Genomic DNA, 20,455 nt, shown 5'->3' on the forward strand with positions numbered 1-20,455 from the left:
TTGTTGTCTTTTTAAATAAATTAATTAAAATATATTAATAAATTGAAATTGAAATACTAGCAATACTAATTTTACCACGAAATAGATATCCATTGAATCCACAATAAAGCTGCGTAAAAATAGATTTAAAAGAATAAAAAAATCTAAAATTATCTTACTTTTCCATCGGTCCCCAACTTTCCCTGATATTTTTTTTTGTGAAATAATTGGCTTGTTAGACTATATTTTATATTTCTTATAATATGTAAGATTTTTTGCCACACTTTATAAGTATAAAACAATCTTTTATTTTTTAATTATTATTTGTTTCAATAAACACCATTGGACACTAACGCACCTGTCATATATTTTTGCGCACATAGTTGTGTAGATATTATTACAATTCATCACGCCACGCTTACACTGTCGTCAGGCGGATGTGGGAATTGTGGGGAGCCAACACAAGCTTAAATCAGAGAAAAGCGCTTAGGGCGCTTCCACATACTCTTTTAAAATTTGACCGTTTATACAGAAAAGCTAGTGATATAGCAAAATTAAAAAAAATATATATTTTCTGAGTTATTGAGATTAAAGGTAAAAACACTAACAAACCCGCACGACGGCCATATCTTCCGTCGCAAGTTTCGCGTGGCGCGCCATATCTTTTGCTTCCTTCCAATTTCCTGGATTTACGCCACGTCTTAACTTAGAACAGTTAAATACAACACATGTAAGTGCACTGCTGACCAGACAAAAGTACCAATAATACCTTTGCATTCCGCGACTACTTATAACAATATGCACTAGACGATAATATCTTATTTACTATAATTAATTGCAAACATTCAAGAGTAAGACAATAATAAATTGAGTGTTTATTTTGACACAAATGGGTAATTTTCTTACTCCTCCCAAGCCCTGAGTCATTACTATTACAGTACTAAACAGCATTCTCGTTTTATAAGCCAATATTTCTTTTATATCTAACCCTGTGCGTGTGCCATTAGTTTTTATTGGGTGCTGGAGACACTGGACCTCTAAATTTATTAATAGGATAGTGAACGTTTGCTTCTCCATACAAACGTAGTCATATTCCTCTCTAGATATTGACATTGTGGAAAATATTTTTACACAAACTCCATGCATTTTTTTTAAATCTTGACACTTTAATAACCTAAAAGTATTTTCCTCGCGTTGCGGTGTGATGAAAATTGTTGTGTTTCACTCGGTAGCAAAGTTTGACCACCCTCGTGCTTTGAAGCCCTCGCAACGCCAGATTCCACTTTTCGCATGAGGAGTTAAACAACAACTTTTCGCCCGTGTAAAACAGGACTTTTTTTTTGGGATCGGTCAAATTAAGATAAAGGACCCGTTTCGACCGAGCAATATTAATAATTATCAATACAAAACTTATCAATCTATCAACTGTAATTTTCGTGTGGAGCCACTCAAAAGGCGTGATCTACACACAGCCTTACCACCCTTATGCGCAACATGCGCGATTGTTTAAGAAACAAACGCTTTGGTCTGGTCACGCGCGCGTGATTTTAAAGTAAACAGCGCCCGCGCAGCTCGAACAAAAGAAATCTGTCATTGCTGATCGGAGTCAACGGAAATATGTAAAAAAAAATAAAGATATCTAATATTGATACGGTTTTCAAATAGGTAAGTCGGTTCGACCGAATAATTCTGTGGACAACCGCCGCCTGCACTAACTAAAATAATCGACTTGGTTTAACATTACATCTCAAACCTTTTTTTGTAGTAGAAGAACTGCGTTGCGAGACATGCATCTTTTTACATGTAATGCTTTTGATGTATTGTTTTTTATCTTGATCCAATTCGACCAGCGAGCTAGGTACAATCGAGGACATTCCCGGTGATTCCGGTAAACCACTTCAGAGAAATTTTACCTCGATCCTCACGAGCGCGCTAAACCCCGCCAGAAATAACCCATTACGATGCATTTAGGATTCTTCAGCTCAATAATGAAAAGAGTAAAAGCAGGTAATGAGACAAACAATAGGTAGGTAGTAAGGACAGTTTATTAGTTGCAGTTGTTTAGGCTAACCTCCCCATAAAGATAATCAATTAAGATGCATTCTGGATTCCTTGTGTTAGTTTGCAAATGCCGGCCGAGACAGAGCCAATGGACGGCAATAAACTTTACCTGAGCTAATCTTTTTTTATCAGCAACCACATTTTCAAGTGCCATGTTATTGGTTATCACTTTTATGATATCGCCTGACCGTCTGCAAGACGTTTAAACGATTTTTGCCCTTAAGGTGGTTCACCGGGAATGTCCTCGATTGTACTACATCGACAAACGCCAAACGAAAAAAATTATGGAATGATATGTGCTACGAAAACGTGACAATTTCTATACATTTTTTTTATACTACGTCGGTGGCAAACAAGCATACGGCCCGCCTGATGTTAAGCAGTCTCCGTAGCCTATTATTAGTAGCCGTAGTTATTTGTTTCTATTGGAGTTTTCTATCAACGATTGTCATCTCGACTAGGCCCCCCCGGCCTAGCCAAAGTGACAATCGCTATCACTTCGCCATCGAATCGCTTTGTGTCTTTCTATCACTCTTCCATATTATTGTGACAGTGACAGTTGCGTTTCGTTCGCTACGGAGCGTTAGCGATTGACATGTTGTCTACGAGGCCTGATTCGCCTGGTTCTACTCGTAACCTAGAAGGTTACTGTAATCATACTTAATTCAGGTCTCCGTAGTGAAGTCATCGAGCTAAATATATACTTGTTATGCAGCAATGTTGGCAATTTGTGCCCCACTCGTAAACCTAGGGTCAGCGGGATTTAGTGCCGCTCTGGACTGAAATGTCGTAAATTAAAGAGTTAGATGCACTAGTGCACTACGCCTTAGTGGATTAGTGTTGTGGTGCTATCGATAGTTTATTTCGATAATCTTTGGCAACGTAGGTGAGGCGCGCGAATTTCAAAGGTGTATTCCACGAGAATGTCCCTTACGAAATGCCGTTCTTCTAATAACTTTTGAAAAGGCTGAGAAAATGATATTGGGTCTGGTAATATTTCATGACTTTGCTAACAAATTGGCAGTATTTTTTCGAGCTTTACGGATTTGATTGAATTAGCTGCCATACAAGACAAAAGCATTTCGTAAGGGACATTCTCGTGGAATGCCCCCAAAGAGAAAGTCGCGGATGAAAACTAATAAAAGAAACAGTAAAACTAAAATATGACAAAATCAAATCTAAAATTAAACCAAAATTGCCCTTATGGCATAGTACCGCAGACGCTGGCAGCATTTCCTCGCTGGATCTAGGCTGATAAGTTGAGCGAGGAAGCTGCTAGTTCTTCGATCTCCTATGGCATCTCTGAGTATCTTCGATAGGTCTTTGAAGACATATTAAATCACATTTAAAATCGGGTCTATCGCGAATTTATTTGTTAGGTCTTTGAAGAGACTCAGATCGCCAGGACCCCACGAACCAAGGGTCGACGCCAAATGGAATAAAATTATACTCGGCACTAAGACCTCTCACGGAGGTTCGGTGGAGGTGTGACGGGGCTAGTGTGTCTACGTACATTGCATCCCACACCAGCGCTTTCGTAATAATTACCTAACCGTTTGTTTTATGAATGTTTTTACCGAGACAAGTGTCGAAGTTGAACATCAACAGGCGTATCATGGATGTCGTTATTCACGTGATGAAATAATTATCCCTTTTTAACGCGCGAATAAAAGTCATTACATTATTGGGTATAGTGTGTGCAATTAATCCTTATCACGCTGTCACTTTAAGTACGGCCACACCAAGTCTTATTTAACGGTACGTTATATATCACCAAGATTTCTTACATATTGGCAGGGTCGTTTACAGACATGAAGTACTTAACTATAAAGACATTTTACGGCAATTCTAATAATGACTGCGGTGTTATTGTCATCAGTTTAATTTAGATATTTAGAGACTCAGGCCAGTTCAACAAGTACGAGCGAAATGCACGATAACTGAGTGAAATCATTTAGATGTCATTTTGATGTCAGTGTATGTCGATTGGCCCGTTACTTACATCATACGTATTGCTTTTATCTTATTAATTAAATGTAGTCCGTTAGACGTTTTACTTAACCAGCATCGCAAGCATCGCAGCCATAATTGGGGGTTTTTATCTATGGGTCAATAGTTTCCTGAAAATAAAGATTTTCATTTTCATTTTTTAACCTAAGGGTCCGGAGTCGTCAACTATCCCCGACCAATTTTAACTTTAGCACTGCATGTACAGAGTCCTAACCCTAAGTAATTATACGAGTATGTCGTGGCCTGTACGGATATGATGGTCGTTCTTGTCTACGTGACAGTGATAAAACGGTGTGCGTAACTTTCTATCCCGCGGTGTTAAAAAGTGACAGTTATTTTTATTACTTGGATAAAACCAGCATAATACGCATGCCGACCTTAGTATTTCTCGATAAACTTATCATGAAGTTATCAATTCTAAAATGGCATTTCATGTAATAATCAAAATCTTTGATCTAGCCACGACATACACACGGGGTTTTCTGTCGATATATCGATACACGTTATCGATATCAATAAATCACTTTTACCTCTAATCTAAAGCAGTTTATTAAGCGTAGGTACGAGTTTAAGCTGACTTGAAAGCGTTCATTCAGCCAGTAAAGATCTAAACAGTGGGTTTAGAACGAATGTTTCGAGTTACGACTTCTGCCTTACGTGGGGAGAGTCTTAAACGGAGAGCTATCAACCAGGTTCCTGATTTACTTTAACTCAACAGTACTTTACCTGACTGTGCAAAATCAAAGATCGGATAGAAACAACCGACAATAAATACCCTTTCGGTTGAAAAGCTGAAGCTTGTGTGTTGTATAAATAAACAAAAACCGGCCAAGTGCGAGTCGGACTCGCGCACCGAGAGTTCCGTACTTTTTAGTATTTGTTGTTATAGCGGCAATAGAAATATATCATCTGTGAAAATTTCAACTGTCTAGCTATCACGGTTCATGAGACACAGCCTGGTGACAGACAGACAGACGGACAGTGGAGTCTTAGTAATAGGGTCTCTTTACCCTTTGGGTACGGAACCCTAATAAAACACTAAAACAATAAAAGGGCACTCTCAATACTCGTATTATAGGTACCTACGTTGTGGGTTTTTAAGCTTAAGGTTCTTAGTCCAGATTGTATGAAATTCAGGACCCGACGAACATCCGTACATTATACAATTTTAATCCATAGGGGAAGGTTGCGGCTTTCGTTTGGGATACTTTAGTACGCCATTAATGTATGTAGATTAAGGTTTATTAGATCATTGTGTGATAACATCATCCGTTTCATTACTTGATTGCTTAATATATAATATATAACTAGAGATGCCCCGAATAGTGGTTTTGGCCGAAAACCGAATATTCGGCCCCTTTCCCAGCCGAAGCGCCGAATATTCGGCATGTCATGCGAACATTTTTAAGTCACAACTTTTATGAAAACTGTTCGCCAACGTTTGCTAAGATATACACGGTGGCCAAAAAATAAGCGCGTTCTCGTTTCCAGGGAAGTTTTGGGATTTTACTGAGCAACTTTTAGGTACTATGGGACCAACCCCCAAAATCGCGAAAAAAAAATTGGCTGTTACATACATTTTGGCTGGTCCATTTTCTATGGGAGGGTTATTTTTTTTGCGAGTTCGTGTTTGGTCCCATAGTAAAAACTAAAAGTTACTCAGTATAATCCCAAAACCTCCCTGGCAACGGGAATGCCCTTATTTTTTAGCCAACCTGTATGTTTTGTTGAACAGAATTAATGAATGTAGTTAGTCAATTAAATCAGACCCATATATAAAACTAAAATATATTGTAATCAACAAAAATGCTCAAAAAAGGGACTTCGTATTTCCAAACGTCGTATTTACAAACAGAAACAGAAGAATACATTTTAAATATTAAATATGCCTAGTCTTTGGTTATTATTATTGTGTAATTTTCCTTTTTAGGTAGGTGCAACAGATATTCGGTATTCGTCGGAATGTTGCCTACTAATTGGCCGAATACCGAATATCTGAATATTCGGCTAAGTGCCCGAATAGGCCGAATACCGAATAGTTGCCGAATATTCGTAGCATCTCTAATTATAACTATCTTGTTCTTATGACCGCAGTTACTTAAGAACAGACGTATTTTTGCAAAGAAACCTCCACTCACAGCATAATTTTCACCAGGCTGGGTTTAAGCACTGTGTTGCCTGCCTGGAGTAAGCCTTTAAGCCATAACCTCGCCAACACTCGATCGTAAACTTTATCCAAGAATCCTAAAGAACAATGTGCTAACTATGTGCACGCCGCGTGTACTTACTACTGATTACTTCTGAGACGTGGAACAGTAAATGTTAGAAAATAAATATATTTCACCCAATTTCCTTCGCTGCGGCAATTAGACAGTATAACTCTACAATAACCTATATAATTTCATACATAAAACATACAGTGTATTTATCTATATAGGTACCTATATAAAAATCAATCCCTATTTCCCTTGGTCACGGCATCACGCGTGAACGGGTGGACCAATTTCGCTAATTCTTTTTTGTTGTGTTTGTTATTGTCAGGAGAAGGTTCTTATGAAAGAAAAAATTAAGACTGAAACGAAGTTCGCCGGGTCATCTAGTATAAAATTAATTAAAAACTAACTTAAGACGAAAGGGGACGATGTTACGTGGCCGCTTCTCCTTACAAAACACCAGATATAGAGTTGCTTTCGCATTAATAACATTAGAAGAAGAAAGAAGAAAGAAAATACATTTATTTGACGCCACAACATAGTACATAAAAAAGAAAAGCATACAGACAAAAAACATTTGGACGCCAAAAAGGATCCCCACTAAGCATAGTGCCGCGGCAAACCGTGGCACTGGTTTTCTCGGGGGACCTGGCTTAATCTAAAAATAATGGCGACACGTACGCCAACGCCGAATTAGTAGGGATTAATATTAGTAGCACTAATAACATTAGTTTTCACCCGCAACATTGTCCACGTAGGTTTTTAAAAACTTTCAATCGCTTTCCAAAGGGTGGAATCGACTTAATAAAAAAAACTTTCATAGTGGAAACCAATATTTTAATATTTCGTTGTCTGTTCTTATCAAAGCAACGGATCTATTTGATCGCATATAGATTAACACGGTATAAAATAACCTGTCCATTGTATTTAAATGGATACCAAAACGGAGTAATAGCATATATCCGAAGGAATAATATTTGCGTTTGCACCCTACAAGCCATTCATAGACTTTGCCTTTTATATGAGGACAACGGAACATGTTAAGTGTCTCAAATGCATAAATTGGGCCCTTTCTCTGCTCTTACTTTAAGATGTTGTAACAAAATATGAATATATCAAAAAGAATAGAAGAAAATAGTGAATAAGTAATACTGATTTAAAATAGAACACACTGCGAAAGGAAACGATTATCCTACTTCTTAACCGGTTGGTAAAGAATCGCGGTGATTTTCTAGTAGAAGTCAGCAGATTTTTGGGACTAATATTAGTTTATATCAGGGCTCGGAAGCGGTTTTTTGTAAAACCCGAAATAGCGCAATATTTTTAATTATTTTGTGCTCTTTACATAAAACTGAATCATGTATTTAAGTAACAAACTCGTTATTATTAGATTGTCCCATTAAAAATGAAATAATAAACCAAAGAACGTAATAATACCGGCATTTTTTGTATGGCCAAACAAACCGGTTCAGAGCCTTGGTTTATATGTATACCTATTACATTTTAACTAACAACGTAATAATCATTATTAGCGGCCTCCTGGTCGGTAATGACCCGTCTACGAAGCGGGAGGTCCTGGGTTCGGATCCTGGTAAGGGCATTTATTTGTGTGTTCATCTGCACAGATATTTGTTCCTGAGTTATGGGTATTTTCTATGTTTTTAAGTATTTATCTATATTATATGTATTATATATATTTATTATCATCTAGTTCCTACAACACAAGCTTTATTTTGCTTGGGACTAAATAGGTCGATTTGTGTAAGATTGGCACATAAAATTTATTTATTTATTTAATACAAATCATGCAGTCTGTCCCACAGTGTTACACAACAACAAAAACAACAACTAAAGTAGAATTCAAAAAATATGAAAATAAATTATATATATTTTTACTAATTGAATAACACAATATTTATTAACAAAATTTTACAGTTCATTGGATACCTACATTATTTTTTAAATTATTATCTTGAAAATATTTTAAAAAATTAAAAATATAAAAAAAATAATATTAAAACGACTTATTATTGTTACTAAGTTTATTATTAGGGGTTTCAAGATGTTGTTTACCTTATCTAATCACTCATTAGTGGAAATAAGATAATGGATTTTGTCCACCTAACATGTTCTAGACGGAACACTGTGAGTCCATAGTTGACTACCTATATAATTGTCACCAAGTTAAATCGTAGACGTATAATTCCGAGGAAAACCCGTTTTCAACTTTTCAACGCCGTTTTTTGTTCGTGTATTATGCGTGTAGGCGCGTAAGCCTGCATTGTGAGCAGTCCTGCATGATTTTTTTGTTGTCAATTATCGTCATTTGTCGCCATACTATTTGGACTTCTCGTTTCTGTTCTCAGCGACGTAATAAGTCATCTACAGTCACTCATTACTCTTCACTCTTGTTATAAATTCCCTTTTTAAATAAAGACAACCATACTTTAAATACGTTCAGTTTTGTGCACCCGTTTTTGATAATAAGCGTGCCGGCAATTTATAATGGTCTGTAAGTTTGTGTGTGTGTAACTGGTTTTATCTGCTCAAATGAGAAGGTACTTTTCCAGCCTACAATAATTCATTACCAATGCCTTTTTTTATTTTAACAGGCAATGGGAGTAATTTTATTTCCGTATATCCTTGTCACAGTGACAATAATATGAGATATTTTAGCGCCATTCATGATGATTTTGAAGGAAGTATAACTACGGAAAAGACCAAGGGTAGAAGGGAAGATGACCGAACGGGATGGTTTTATGGAACTTTCAGTAAAAGTAGCAGAGAAAGCGCTATTATCGTTTACCCTTGTCATAGTCTTAATTCCATTTTTGCCTACTTCTAAAAAGTCCTAAGGTAGATGTCTCGTTGTTCCCCACCAAAGCTTGGTGGGCAACGATGAACCCTACTAAATTACATATCGTTTTTGGTATGTTGTCATACTTTTCTAACGACTCAGACTTGGCGCTCATGAGTGCAATTTTACTTTTAAAATGCTACGACTCAAGAGGCACAACTGAGTTAGATTCGACACCATTTTATACTATAACAGCCCAATACACCTTCATTTACTACATTTCTTTTAATTTACATGAGTTAAGTACTGGGGCCCGTTTATCAAAAGCTTGCAGCTTGTAATACAAGTGGAAGTCCCTTTCTAACAAAAGCTGTCAAAAAGGGACTTCCACTTGTATTACAAGCTTTTGATAAACGGGCCCCTGGTCGTAACTTTTGGCGCAACTGAAATAAGCGGTCGCGCTCCCATAGTAGTCCGTAGAGCTATAAGCTATAAGTGTTAGAAAGAGATATGACTTTCTAGCATGAATCTAGTATATAACAAGATCAGGCATGAGGGGTGGGGGGATATGACCGAACGAGATAGTCTTATGTATCTTTCAGTAGGAGTACCTAGCAGAGAAAGCGCTATTATTGTTTGTCCTTGTCACAGTCTCACAGTTTTTTTGTTCGGGGTCCCTTTGACATAATTATTGAAAGTCATAATGTAATGATTGTCATATTATCATTAGTCATAATTCTGAAACCGTAAACTTTTCAGGATTTTCCTCGGGTTATCCTATAAATAGGTTAGGTTAGGTTTGTTTTATGGCACTCCTGAAAAGTTACGCGTTTCTGAGAAAAACAAAATTATGACTAATGATAATATGACAATCATTACATTATGACTTTTAATAATTATGTCAAACAATAGAGACCCTTTTTGTTCTCCACCGTAAATTTAGTATCCTTTATGGTGGGCAACAAATAAACTCGACCAATCATATTGTCGCATTGCGTATGTTCTGTCCCTCACGGACGCACGCATATAGCACAATTAGCACAATTAGCACATCTATAGGATCCTACCATCTATGCTTTCTAGAGACATTGCTAGGCAGCAATTATGCACTTATTTTTTAGCCACCCTGCAGTCTAGCCAGGCGGCTAGACTATACAGGGTGGCAAAAAAATAAGTGCATTCCCGTTGCCAGGGAGGTTTTGAGATTATACTGAGCAACTTTTACTATGGGACCAACCGCGAAATCGCGAAAAAAATATTTGGCTGTTTCATACATTTTGACTGGTCTATTTTCTATGGGAGGATAATTTTTTTTTCGCGATTTCGGGGTTGGTCCCATAGTAAAAGTTGCTCAGTATAATCCCAAAACCTCTCTGGCAACGGGAATGCACTTATTTTTTAGTCACCGTTGAGTAGGTCTGTGCTTACACTTACACTTACACCTTTCATAATCCAGCTCTCGATCCATACACGGAGCACTTAGTTCCCGGGTTTTACGAGTGTTCCCCGAATATGTTATAACTCAATAGTTGTTATTAGGTTTCGGGCAATCGGAGAACGATTCGGCTAAAGCTTTTACGACGGCTGACTTGTTCTGGTGATGTCGATACTTGATGTGAAGGGGAATCCAATAAGCCTTAAAGGTTGATATTTCAATGTAAAAATAGATACATTGATTTATACAATTTGGCATACATATAGGTTATAAACTATATTCTAGACAGTTAGACATAGGGTTGTTGTCAAACAGAAGTCCGAAATATCCGGGCATCAGCGCAAGTGGAAACACTTCGCCGATGGAGGGCAGAGCTCGACGATGCAAAATATGGGCTGATAACGGTAGACGCAGTACTGCCGCATCTGGAACGTTGGGTGGAAAGGAGGCATGGTACGCTAACTTTCCATATGGTGCAGATACTTACTGACCATGGATGCTTTGGTAAGTACCTGCGCCGCATAGAGAGGGAGGAATCCCCCATGTGCCATGAGTGTGGCGCACCGGTAGACACGGCGCGTCATACTCTCGAAGAATGCCCTGCATGGGGGCCCCAGCGGGCCATCCTTCAAACTAAAGTAGGAGCAGACCTTTCGTTGGCGAGCATTGTTAAGGCCATGCTCGACAGCGAGGAGGCATGGAAGGCGATGGCCTCCTTCACTGACGAAATTATGTCGCAGAAGGAGGCAGCGAAGCGTGCGCGTGAGAACGACCCTAACGCGCATCCACTCCGCCGACGACGGGCTGGGGGCAGAGCCAGGCGCTATGCGCGCCTGCTGCCTCCACCGTAGCGGGCTGCGCAGGGCTCCGGGGGAGTCCCTGCGGTTCTTCTAGCTCACAGGACGGGTCACTCACCAAGTGGCACCCAAAAATGCTCACGGCCTGCGGGCCGCCCGCCGGGGCGCTTGCGGTCGAATGCTTTTAGCGACCCTGCGGCACCCCATCTAAGGCGGATTCGGCACTCGTTGGTGGTTTTAGACGGTAGTCCTCTGGTTAGTCCGTCATCCCTCCTGGTTCCCCCGGACCAGGTGGCATGCGTAAACGCATTTCCCCAACGTTAAAAAAAAAAAAAAAGGGTTGTTGTCAAATATCGTCGCTATACTTACTCAACCTCATATCTGCAACAATCATTTGATGGAAATGTCGCTTTTCTTTCATTCGGAATACGGGTGTTTTTGTCATCAAATGAGTGTTGCAGATACGAGGTTGAGTAAGTATAGCGGCGATATGGCAGTAATACGGGGTGATGGGTTGGTGATTGGAGGGGAGGTGTGAGATTAGGGCAGGGAGGGGGTTTTAAAGTTACGTGATCAAAGTCGCGGACAAACTAGTAATACTAGTATTTAATTAAATTTAAAGGAGTCAAGGATCCTAAGAAAAAAAAGGTCTTCTAGAAGCCTCCATAGAACTCTATTCTCATCGGCTTGCAAACGCCTTGACAATAGAGACGTGTTCAGATATTTATGAGCGCCTTGGCCGCTCCGATGTATCTGATGGCGACTGTACCTACCAGATTTAGCAATCTAAGTCCAATAATTGGCGCAGGCACAATTTTTAAGAAAGCGACCGACACCATCTCATATTATTTAGTAATGAGTGCTCAAGAGAATAAGTTTCTTATGAGTTTAGTATCCTTAATTCAGGCTACACACAAAAATAAATGACGTGAACTTATTTGACCATCGCCTAAGCCCATCAGAGGGTCGTAAAGTCCAAAATCATCATTTCAACTCGTAAATAGCTTAATATATGCCTGGAAACGACAATTCGCTTTCCCGGAACGATTTTATGATGAGCCCTTTGACTACCTCATGTAGACTCTGCATTCTCCTTCTTCTTCCTCGCGTTATCCCGGCATTTTTCCACGGCTCATGGGAGTCTGCACGGGGTCCGCTTGACAACTAATCCTAAGAATTGACGTAGGCACTAGTTTTTACGAAAGCGACTGCCATCTGACCTTCCAACCCAGAGGGGGAACGAGGCCTTGTTAGGATGAGTCCGGTTTCCTCACGATGTTTTCCTTCACCGAAAAGCGACTGTTAAATATCAAATGATATTTCGTGCATAAGTTCCGAAAAACTCATTGGTACTTATTGGTATGTAGACTCTGCAATATAAAGATTTAACTCTACAGGCCGATTCGAACGTATACACTTGACATTAAAACGATATCTATATGATGACAGTTAGTTAACATTCGCACGTTCATTTCGGACTCGGACTTGTGGTAAACGAGACAAGTGTACGTTCAAATAAGCCTCATAAAATTATTTAGTAATAAGTAGTATTAAAGTATGGAAGATTCTCTTGCCCAATGTAGGTATGTTACACACAACACACACACACTACAGTATGGGGTTCTTTAAAAAAGGTGTACAGGTTTTTAAAGGATCGGTAACGCTGCTTGTTAGCCACCGATGTGGTATAAGTTTAACGTTTATCTTTCATTAAGTTTTGCAATATAACTCTTCCAATCAATCTACATTAATTGTTTTGACTGTACAAAATTTCTTGTCTTCTTCTTCTTCCTCGCGTTATCCCGGCATTTTGTCACGGCTCCTGGGAGCCTGGGGTCCGCTTGACAACTAATCCTTAGAATTGACGTAGGCACTAGTTTTTATGAAAGCGACTGTCATCTGACCTTCCAACCCAGAGGGGGAACTAGGCCTTGTTAGGATCAGTCCGGTTTCCTCACGATGTTTTCCTTCACCGAAAAGCGACTGGTAAATATCAAATGATATTTCGTACATAAGATCCGAAAAACTCATTGGTACGAGCCGGGGTTTGAACCCGCGACCTCCGGATTGAAAGTCGCACGCTCTTACCGCTAGGCCACCAGCGCTTGAAAATTTCCTGTACAAAATTTCTTGTCACAAGAAATATTTTCAAGGCTTCTAAAACAGCTTCCTTTTGTCTCGGTACAAAAGGTACTGACCCTACTCATAGTGTTGTGTTCCTGCCGGTGAGTAAGGTTGCCAGAGCTCAACGAGGGAGAGGAGTATTAGGGTCGGCAACGCGCATGTAACTCCTTTGGACTTGCAGGCGTACATAGGCTACGGAGACTGCTTAACATCAGGCGGGCCGTATGCTTGTTTGCCACCGACGTAGTATAAAAAAAAAGTGTCATGACAAATACGAACGTTTCCGAGAAAATACGATGGAAAATAATTATGCACTACCTACATCTGTACCGCGAGTTACGTTGGTTCATAGTGAAGTGGTCTGTGGATCCACCTTAATTAAGTCTTTTTTTATTTCAAGGTGACTAAAATTATACAACAAAATTTATTATTTCAAATCAAGTTGTGATTGTTAAAATTTAAATAGGGCCCCTGATTAAAATAAATGCTAAGACTGAACATGCATTTTCGTGGCAATTATTATCCCTTTCCATAATGAGTTTTTTACCAAACATGTTTGTAGAACGTTTTATAACAGTTCATGTAACAAACTTTGCTTAGGCACTGTCGTCCCCTGGCTGACAGGACAGAATAACAACGAGAAAATACTTGATTCAACCAGTCCTACTTTAATTTCCTTTTGGAAGTCGACCTGTCCCATGACGCGGGCAAGCGTAGCATCCGCTCGGTGTACCCCTTATATCTCATTAGTGTCAAAAGGGCCTCTAACGTATTGGCTTCGGCTCCGCGCACGCCTCCACAATGTCCGGAACACCATTGTTCCGTGATGAGTTAAGTTGTACATTAAAATAAAACTATTGCTTTATTGTGTCGTATTAGCAAATAAAATTTATTGTTTCAATTAATATGGATTTCCGCATGTAACGCATGATTTAATAAAATATTATTTATAGCAACTTCAAACCCTCTTTGATATAATGTTCGTTGAATATTCATGAGCTCGCGTGATTCCATCGTCCGTAATGTACTACGAGCCGACTCGATATTTCTAAATAATAAATATACATATCCTTTCGCGATGTTTTCGTTTCGCACGATACGAATTTGGAACCTTCCTGGGTTGGTTTTTCAATTTGTATTGTATATAGCCGGTATATGTTTATTATAATACATTTGCTACTTGCGTTTAGTAGCAAATGTATGAACTCGAAATAAACAGGAACTGGCCCTAATGTCAAGGCTAGCCACACTTATCCCTCAACCACACATATCCATATTGACCTTACCAAAGAGCTCAAATCTAAACAGTTCGTAACTTAACTCAAACATCTCGTAACTAGTCTTGTGGATCACATGCCCACTTCAACTTTTTATGACTCAAAATTAGATGTAGGTTTTAGGATTAGGTACGGATCGTTGGTGACATTGCCAGTTTTCACAATACTGTCAATGATACAATTTAAAAAGTCATATATAAATTATAGACTAGATGTCATACATAAAGAAAAAGTGATGAAGCCCTCCAGTAGCAGAGGCCGGATTCGAACCGGCGTCTTCATCTATAGCGGCTAACGCCATAAACACCTAGGCCACCCCGTCACGGCGGAAACCGTCCCAATTTCTCGACTACCATCTTAGAAAGACTAGGCGTCTTTGACTAACTAAAGGCGAGCAATGTGCTTGCACCTTCTATTCGAATCCCTTGCGGGATTACGATATACATAGATGGTGCTGTCAATGTGGTGGTGGTGTATGCATAAATATTATATCTTCATAAAGTCAATAATGATCCCGCCTTGAAATAAAACAAGTCGAATGTATCTAAGTCTGTCTTTTCACAACATTCTACCGTATTTAACCACACGCCACTCCTGATTATTGATATTCATCCAATAACACCAAATAGCGTTACGTGCACAAATATTTGCATTTAATTTCGAACTCAAAGCCTTGCAATTACGTCTCAAATTGCAACGTACTTTGCTTTATGTAAGTTCGTTTATTTTTGAACGTACACTGTGTTATTATTAAACATAAGTTAGCAGATATTTGAGAAACATCGTCTAATGTTACTATAGAAATGGAAACATGGATATCGTGAGGGACATTGTGTAACAAAGGGGTGTTATTGTAAATTTTACCATAGAATGAAAACTATTTCATGAACGACAGACGGTCCACTCTCGTACAAAACAGATTTGACAGCTGAACATCAATCAATCAAACTTGTATTGATAAAATAGAAGTATTATACATGTCAACACATTATCCCTAATATTGTCTTCGGTTACCGCGATAGTTACTCATGAAATAAAACTATGAAAAACGGATTATATCGCGTATATTGAATTTATAATACATCCCGACGTTTCGAACTCTTTACAGCGTTCGTGGTCAACGGGTGACCGGGTGAAATTCAATATACGCGATATAATCCGTTTTTCATAGTTTTATTACATTATCCCTACTTTTATGGCGTAATTTAACTCATTCATAAACGCGCAGCGCTACAAGCCTCAGCCGGCTAGCACATGATTGACGCGACAGTATCTCGCCGCGAGATAGACTACCCGTCACTCGACGTAATAGTCAGAAAAAGACGGCGCGATTTTTACAAGCTTGTATTTAACTTGACATGTAACTAACTTATTTTTTTCAAATCTTGCAAACCATTTTTCAACCACTTCCTAATATCCGATGAAGCTGATAATTTGCATACAAACATAAGTTTTATGGATGTAATATGTAATCCGAAATAAAAGCTTTTTTTTTTATAAGTACACAAGTTGACTCACATAAGTCGGGTGACAATGCAATATTATGGTACCATCGAGCTGATCTGATGATGGAGACAGGAGGTGGCCATAGGAAATGTGATAAAACAGCGAAACCTAATTGTGTTTGGGGTTTTTAGAACTGTCTCGATGAGTATTAGTTGCCTGTGGAAAGAACAGTCAGCGATAAAAGCTTGTATCAAAAAAGAATTTTTTGCCAAAAACTTATTTTATTTCAATTCCGCTAAGTGTATAACTTTGATCATGAAAACTTGAAAAAATACGCGGCTAGTTGCATTCGACGCATACATTTTTACGTTCAAGTTTATGACAAAAGTTCCACTGCGAAGCTCACTTCACATTGTATAACTAATAACAATGCAGAAGCTCGTAAAGCTGCTCATAAAGCTCTGGACTTCGGCGCGCTCGTAAAAATGGCAATTTTTAAGGAAACCCACTAAAATAAGCATTAACCGTAATGGGAACTTTAGTAATTTAATATCGACGAGTTTTAATTCTGAAGGTAAAACTACGTGTTTAATTCGAGACAGTCGGCTGCAAGTCTCACTACCCCTAGTGTAAGTTTGATTCGATAGCGTGACGTGATGTACGCGTTTGCGTTAAGTGTTATTTTGTAACCTAAAATGTCAATCTTAAATATAAAAAAAATAACATTGCCGGCGTGTTTCACTAAAACGCCCGCAGTACACGCTTCACAGCATATTATCACGACCATTAAGTATAGTTCGATTCGACTGGATTCGACTGGAGTGGGGTGTTTCGACTGGAGTGGGGTGTTGGAGGCTGCTTCAGTAGATGAGAAGGTATCGCTCTTTAACTCTGCTCTAACTCATCTCTACGATGTTCACGCCCCTATACGCCCGGTAAAAATTAAGCACCTTCCTGCTCCCTGGCTTACTGAGGACATTAGGTTACTAATAGCAAAAAAGAATTTGGCTAAATCTAGATTCAGGGGATACCCTACAGACAAAAATAAGGCTAAGTACCATGCTTTACGGAATCGTTGCAGTACAATGTGCCGAGATGCTCAGAGGCGACACATTCACAATTCCGTAGAAAATGGGAACCCCGCCAAAGTTTGGAAGTTCTTAAAGTCACTTGGAGTTGGGAAGCAACCTCAAAACTCAATCAGTGATAGCGTTGACCTCGACCAGCTTAACCTGCATTTTTCTTCTTCTGCCACTTTTTCTGGGTCAGTTAAGTTGGACACCCTTAACTTTCTTTCAAATATCCCAACTCCTGACTATCCCCCTTTCTCTCTTGCTCAATTTACTGACAGTGACGTTAAGAAGAACGTAATAGCCATCTCGTCTAATGCCGTTGGAGTCGATAATCTGAGCCGAAACATGATCCTTCCCCTCATTGACCTCATAGCTCCTATTATCACCTGTATCCTCAATAGCTCCATTTCTTCTAATGTTTTCCCGTCGCTTTGGAAAGATGCCGACGTCATTCCTTTGCCTAAAAAATCCAGTCCCTCCGCCTTCTCAGACTACCGTCCTATTTCCATTCTTCCTTTCCTCTCTAAAGTTCTAGAGCGTCTAGTACATCAGCAACTTACTTCTTTTTTGAACAGACACGCGCTCATGAACCCATACCAATCCGGATTCCGTACAGGCCACAGCACAACTACTGCTCTTGTAAAAATTACTGACGATATCCGGGCCGGTATGGATAATCGTAAGATCACGGTATTATCGCTTCTGGATTTCAGTAATGCTTTCAACACGGTTGACTTCGACATCTTGTTAGGCATATTGCGTTCACTTAATGTATCTCCTGCGGTAGTTGACTGGTTTCACAGTTACTTAGTAGGGCAGCGTATAAAGGCGGATTCCTATCGATCTTCGTGGTGCAACACGCTTGCTGGTGTCCCACAGGGCGGCGTGTTGTCTCCTCTTCTTTTTTCTATCTTCATAAACTCTATCACTTCCAATATTTTGTCCTCCTACCACCTTTACGCTGACGACCTTCAAATCTACTCTCAGGGCTCTGTTACCGATCTATCACAGACTATCTGCGCCATGAACACTGACTTGGAGAGTATTTTAAATTGGAGTAAACGTTACGGTCTCAAGGTTAACCCTACTAAAACTCAGGTTATAGTCATAGGTAGCTCAAAGCTCACTGCCCGGATTGATTTAGGTTCTCTACCTGCCATTGTGTTTGACGGTATTCAGATTCCCTACTCTCTCCAGGTAAAGAATCTCGGTGTCATGATGGACCAGAGTCTCTCTTGGGTACCTCAGGTGAATGAGGTTAGCAGGAAAATGTTTGCTGCAACTGCATCACTCCGCAGACTCCGTAATTTCTTGCCTTACGCCACTAAGATTGCGCTAGCTCAATCCCTCTTATTGCCCATATTAGATTATGCCGACATTTGCTATCTGGACCTTACGGAGGACCAGCTGAATAAGCTCGAGCGCCTCCAGAATCTCGGTATAAGGTTTATATTTGGTCTGCGCAAATTTGACCATGTGTCACAGTTCCGTTCTCAGCTCAAGTGGCTTCCTATTCGTCTTCGCCGTGACTCTCATATTCTCGCCCTTCTCTATGGCATTATCTTTAACCCCGCTACACCACCTTATCTCAAAGAGCGTTTCAAGTATCTCTCTTCTATCAGATGTTCTCAGACTCATATTCTTGCTTCTCCCTCATCTACTTCTAAATTTTATAATAGCTCTTTTACCTTCCGGGCTGTTCGGCTGTGGAATGCTTTACCAGTAGAATTAAGATTAGCTAAATCTCTCCCCATATTCAAAAATCAGCTAAAACTATACTTTCTATCTCTGCCTTAAGTTGCCATTTTATATATTGTATATATGCTTGTATAAATATATATTATATATATATATATATATATATTGTATTGTATATTTATTTGTGTGTTAGGTTTCGTTTTAATACTTATATGTATAAGTAGTAATTGTAGTATGTGTGTTTGTGTTTAATAGTCTCCATATTTAAGCTCTTTGCACTACCTGTTGACTTTTGTATGAGTTCTACATTTCCTGCTACCCAAAGGTTGTCTGGAAGAGATCGCTTTTTAGCGATAAGACCGCCTGTTGTTACCTGGTTCTATTTTTTCTTTAAATATTTCTTTGTAGTTTTACATGTATGTAAAATGTATAATTTTGGTGCAATAAAGAATATTTACTTACTTACTTACTTACTTACTATAGTTAACGCTATCTCTACTGAGCTCGTTCACTTACCTGTACTAACAATGGCATTCTGTTAAACAAAAGCCATTATTTCTTTTGTGTAAGCGCGTGGCCTTTGTGCCTGCGCGCGTGGCCAATTGTGTGTGAGCCTCAGGCACAAAGGCCACGCACTCACACAAAAGAAATAATGGCTTTTGTTTAACATAATGCCATTGTTAGTACAAGTAAGTGAACGAGCTCAGTAGAGATAGCGTTAACTATACCCCCGCCACACTTTGCGTCTCACGCTGCTTTGCCGTGCTCCTGCTGGCGCGATGTTGCCCTCTCTAGCCACACACTGCTCTACTCGCGCATTTAATCGCAACGCTCCGCACGTCATATAAGTCATATAACCACCATATAACAATACAGTGTGGAAAGAATGAATGGGCCCTGACGGGAAAGTACCTCAAAACCTTAAGTTAGCTCATTTTGCTTAAAGGAAACATTCTTTTATTTTTTTAAATAATCAAAACTGCATTCAAAGATTTTTAATTTTTTTTTTTTAATTTTGCTTGTCTAAAAATATTTTTGAATACTAAATATTCGATTTTATGGATATTTTGTACGACAGACGAGTGGAAGGCCCTGTGGTAAGGCCTAATGTTTCTTGGAGAAATGTTATCATTAACATTAATTGTATCGTATAGTAGAATAAAATAGCGAGTGTTTTTTTTTATAGTTGGGTCGATTCCCTGGTGAAACAAGCGAATTTCAAAAATCTTTGAATGCAGTTTTGTTTCTTTAAAAAAATAAAAAATGTTTCCTTTGAGCAAATTGAGCTAACTTAAGGTTTTAAGGCACTTTCCCTCCAGGGCCCATTCATTCTTTCCACAATGTACCTACATTCCTGGTCATTTGACTGAAATAAATAGGGAGCGACGCATGACGTTGACGAGTAACGTCCCACACTACGTCTGGCTGCTTTCCTCGCTACTTCCCACGCTAAGAGTGTGTGGCTGGGGTATAATGGCAATATTTACGCGCATGTTTCAAAAAAAGCGGTTCAAAATAAAAACCTGCATTGTCAGTATTTCTTTG

General features: G+C 39.1%; 2 protein-coding genes across 3 annotated transcripts in view; both read left to right on the forward strand.

The window, feature by feature from the left end:
- Positions 1 to 20,455, forward strand: part of LOC134748360 (protein doublesex) — a 256,421-nt gene that overhangs the window by 216,265 nt on the left and 19,701 nt on the right. The window lies entirely within an intron of this gene.
- Positions 10,966 to 11,346, forward strand: LOC134748513 (uncharacterized). Its single transcript, XM_063683306.1, has one exon. It carries the CDS (start codon positions 10,966 to 10,968, stop codon positions 11,344 to 11,346), a length of 381 nt encoding a protein of 126 aa, XP_063539376.1.

The sequence above is a fragment of the Cydia strobilella genome, chromosome 16 (genome assembly GCF_947568885.1).
Source record: "Cydia strobilella chromosome 16, ilCydStro3.1, whole genome shotgun sequence".
In the NCBI taxonomy this organism is placed as follows: Eukaryota; Metazoa; Arthropoda; class Insecta; order Lepidoptera; family Tortricidae; genus Cydia; species Cydia strobilella.

Excerpts from the sequence above, each read along its gene's own strand:
- LOC134748513 (XM_063683306.1), top strand. The coding sequence starts at position 10,966 with ATGGTGCAGATACTTACTGACCATGGATGCTTTGGTAAGTACCTGCGC.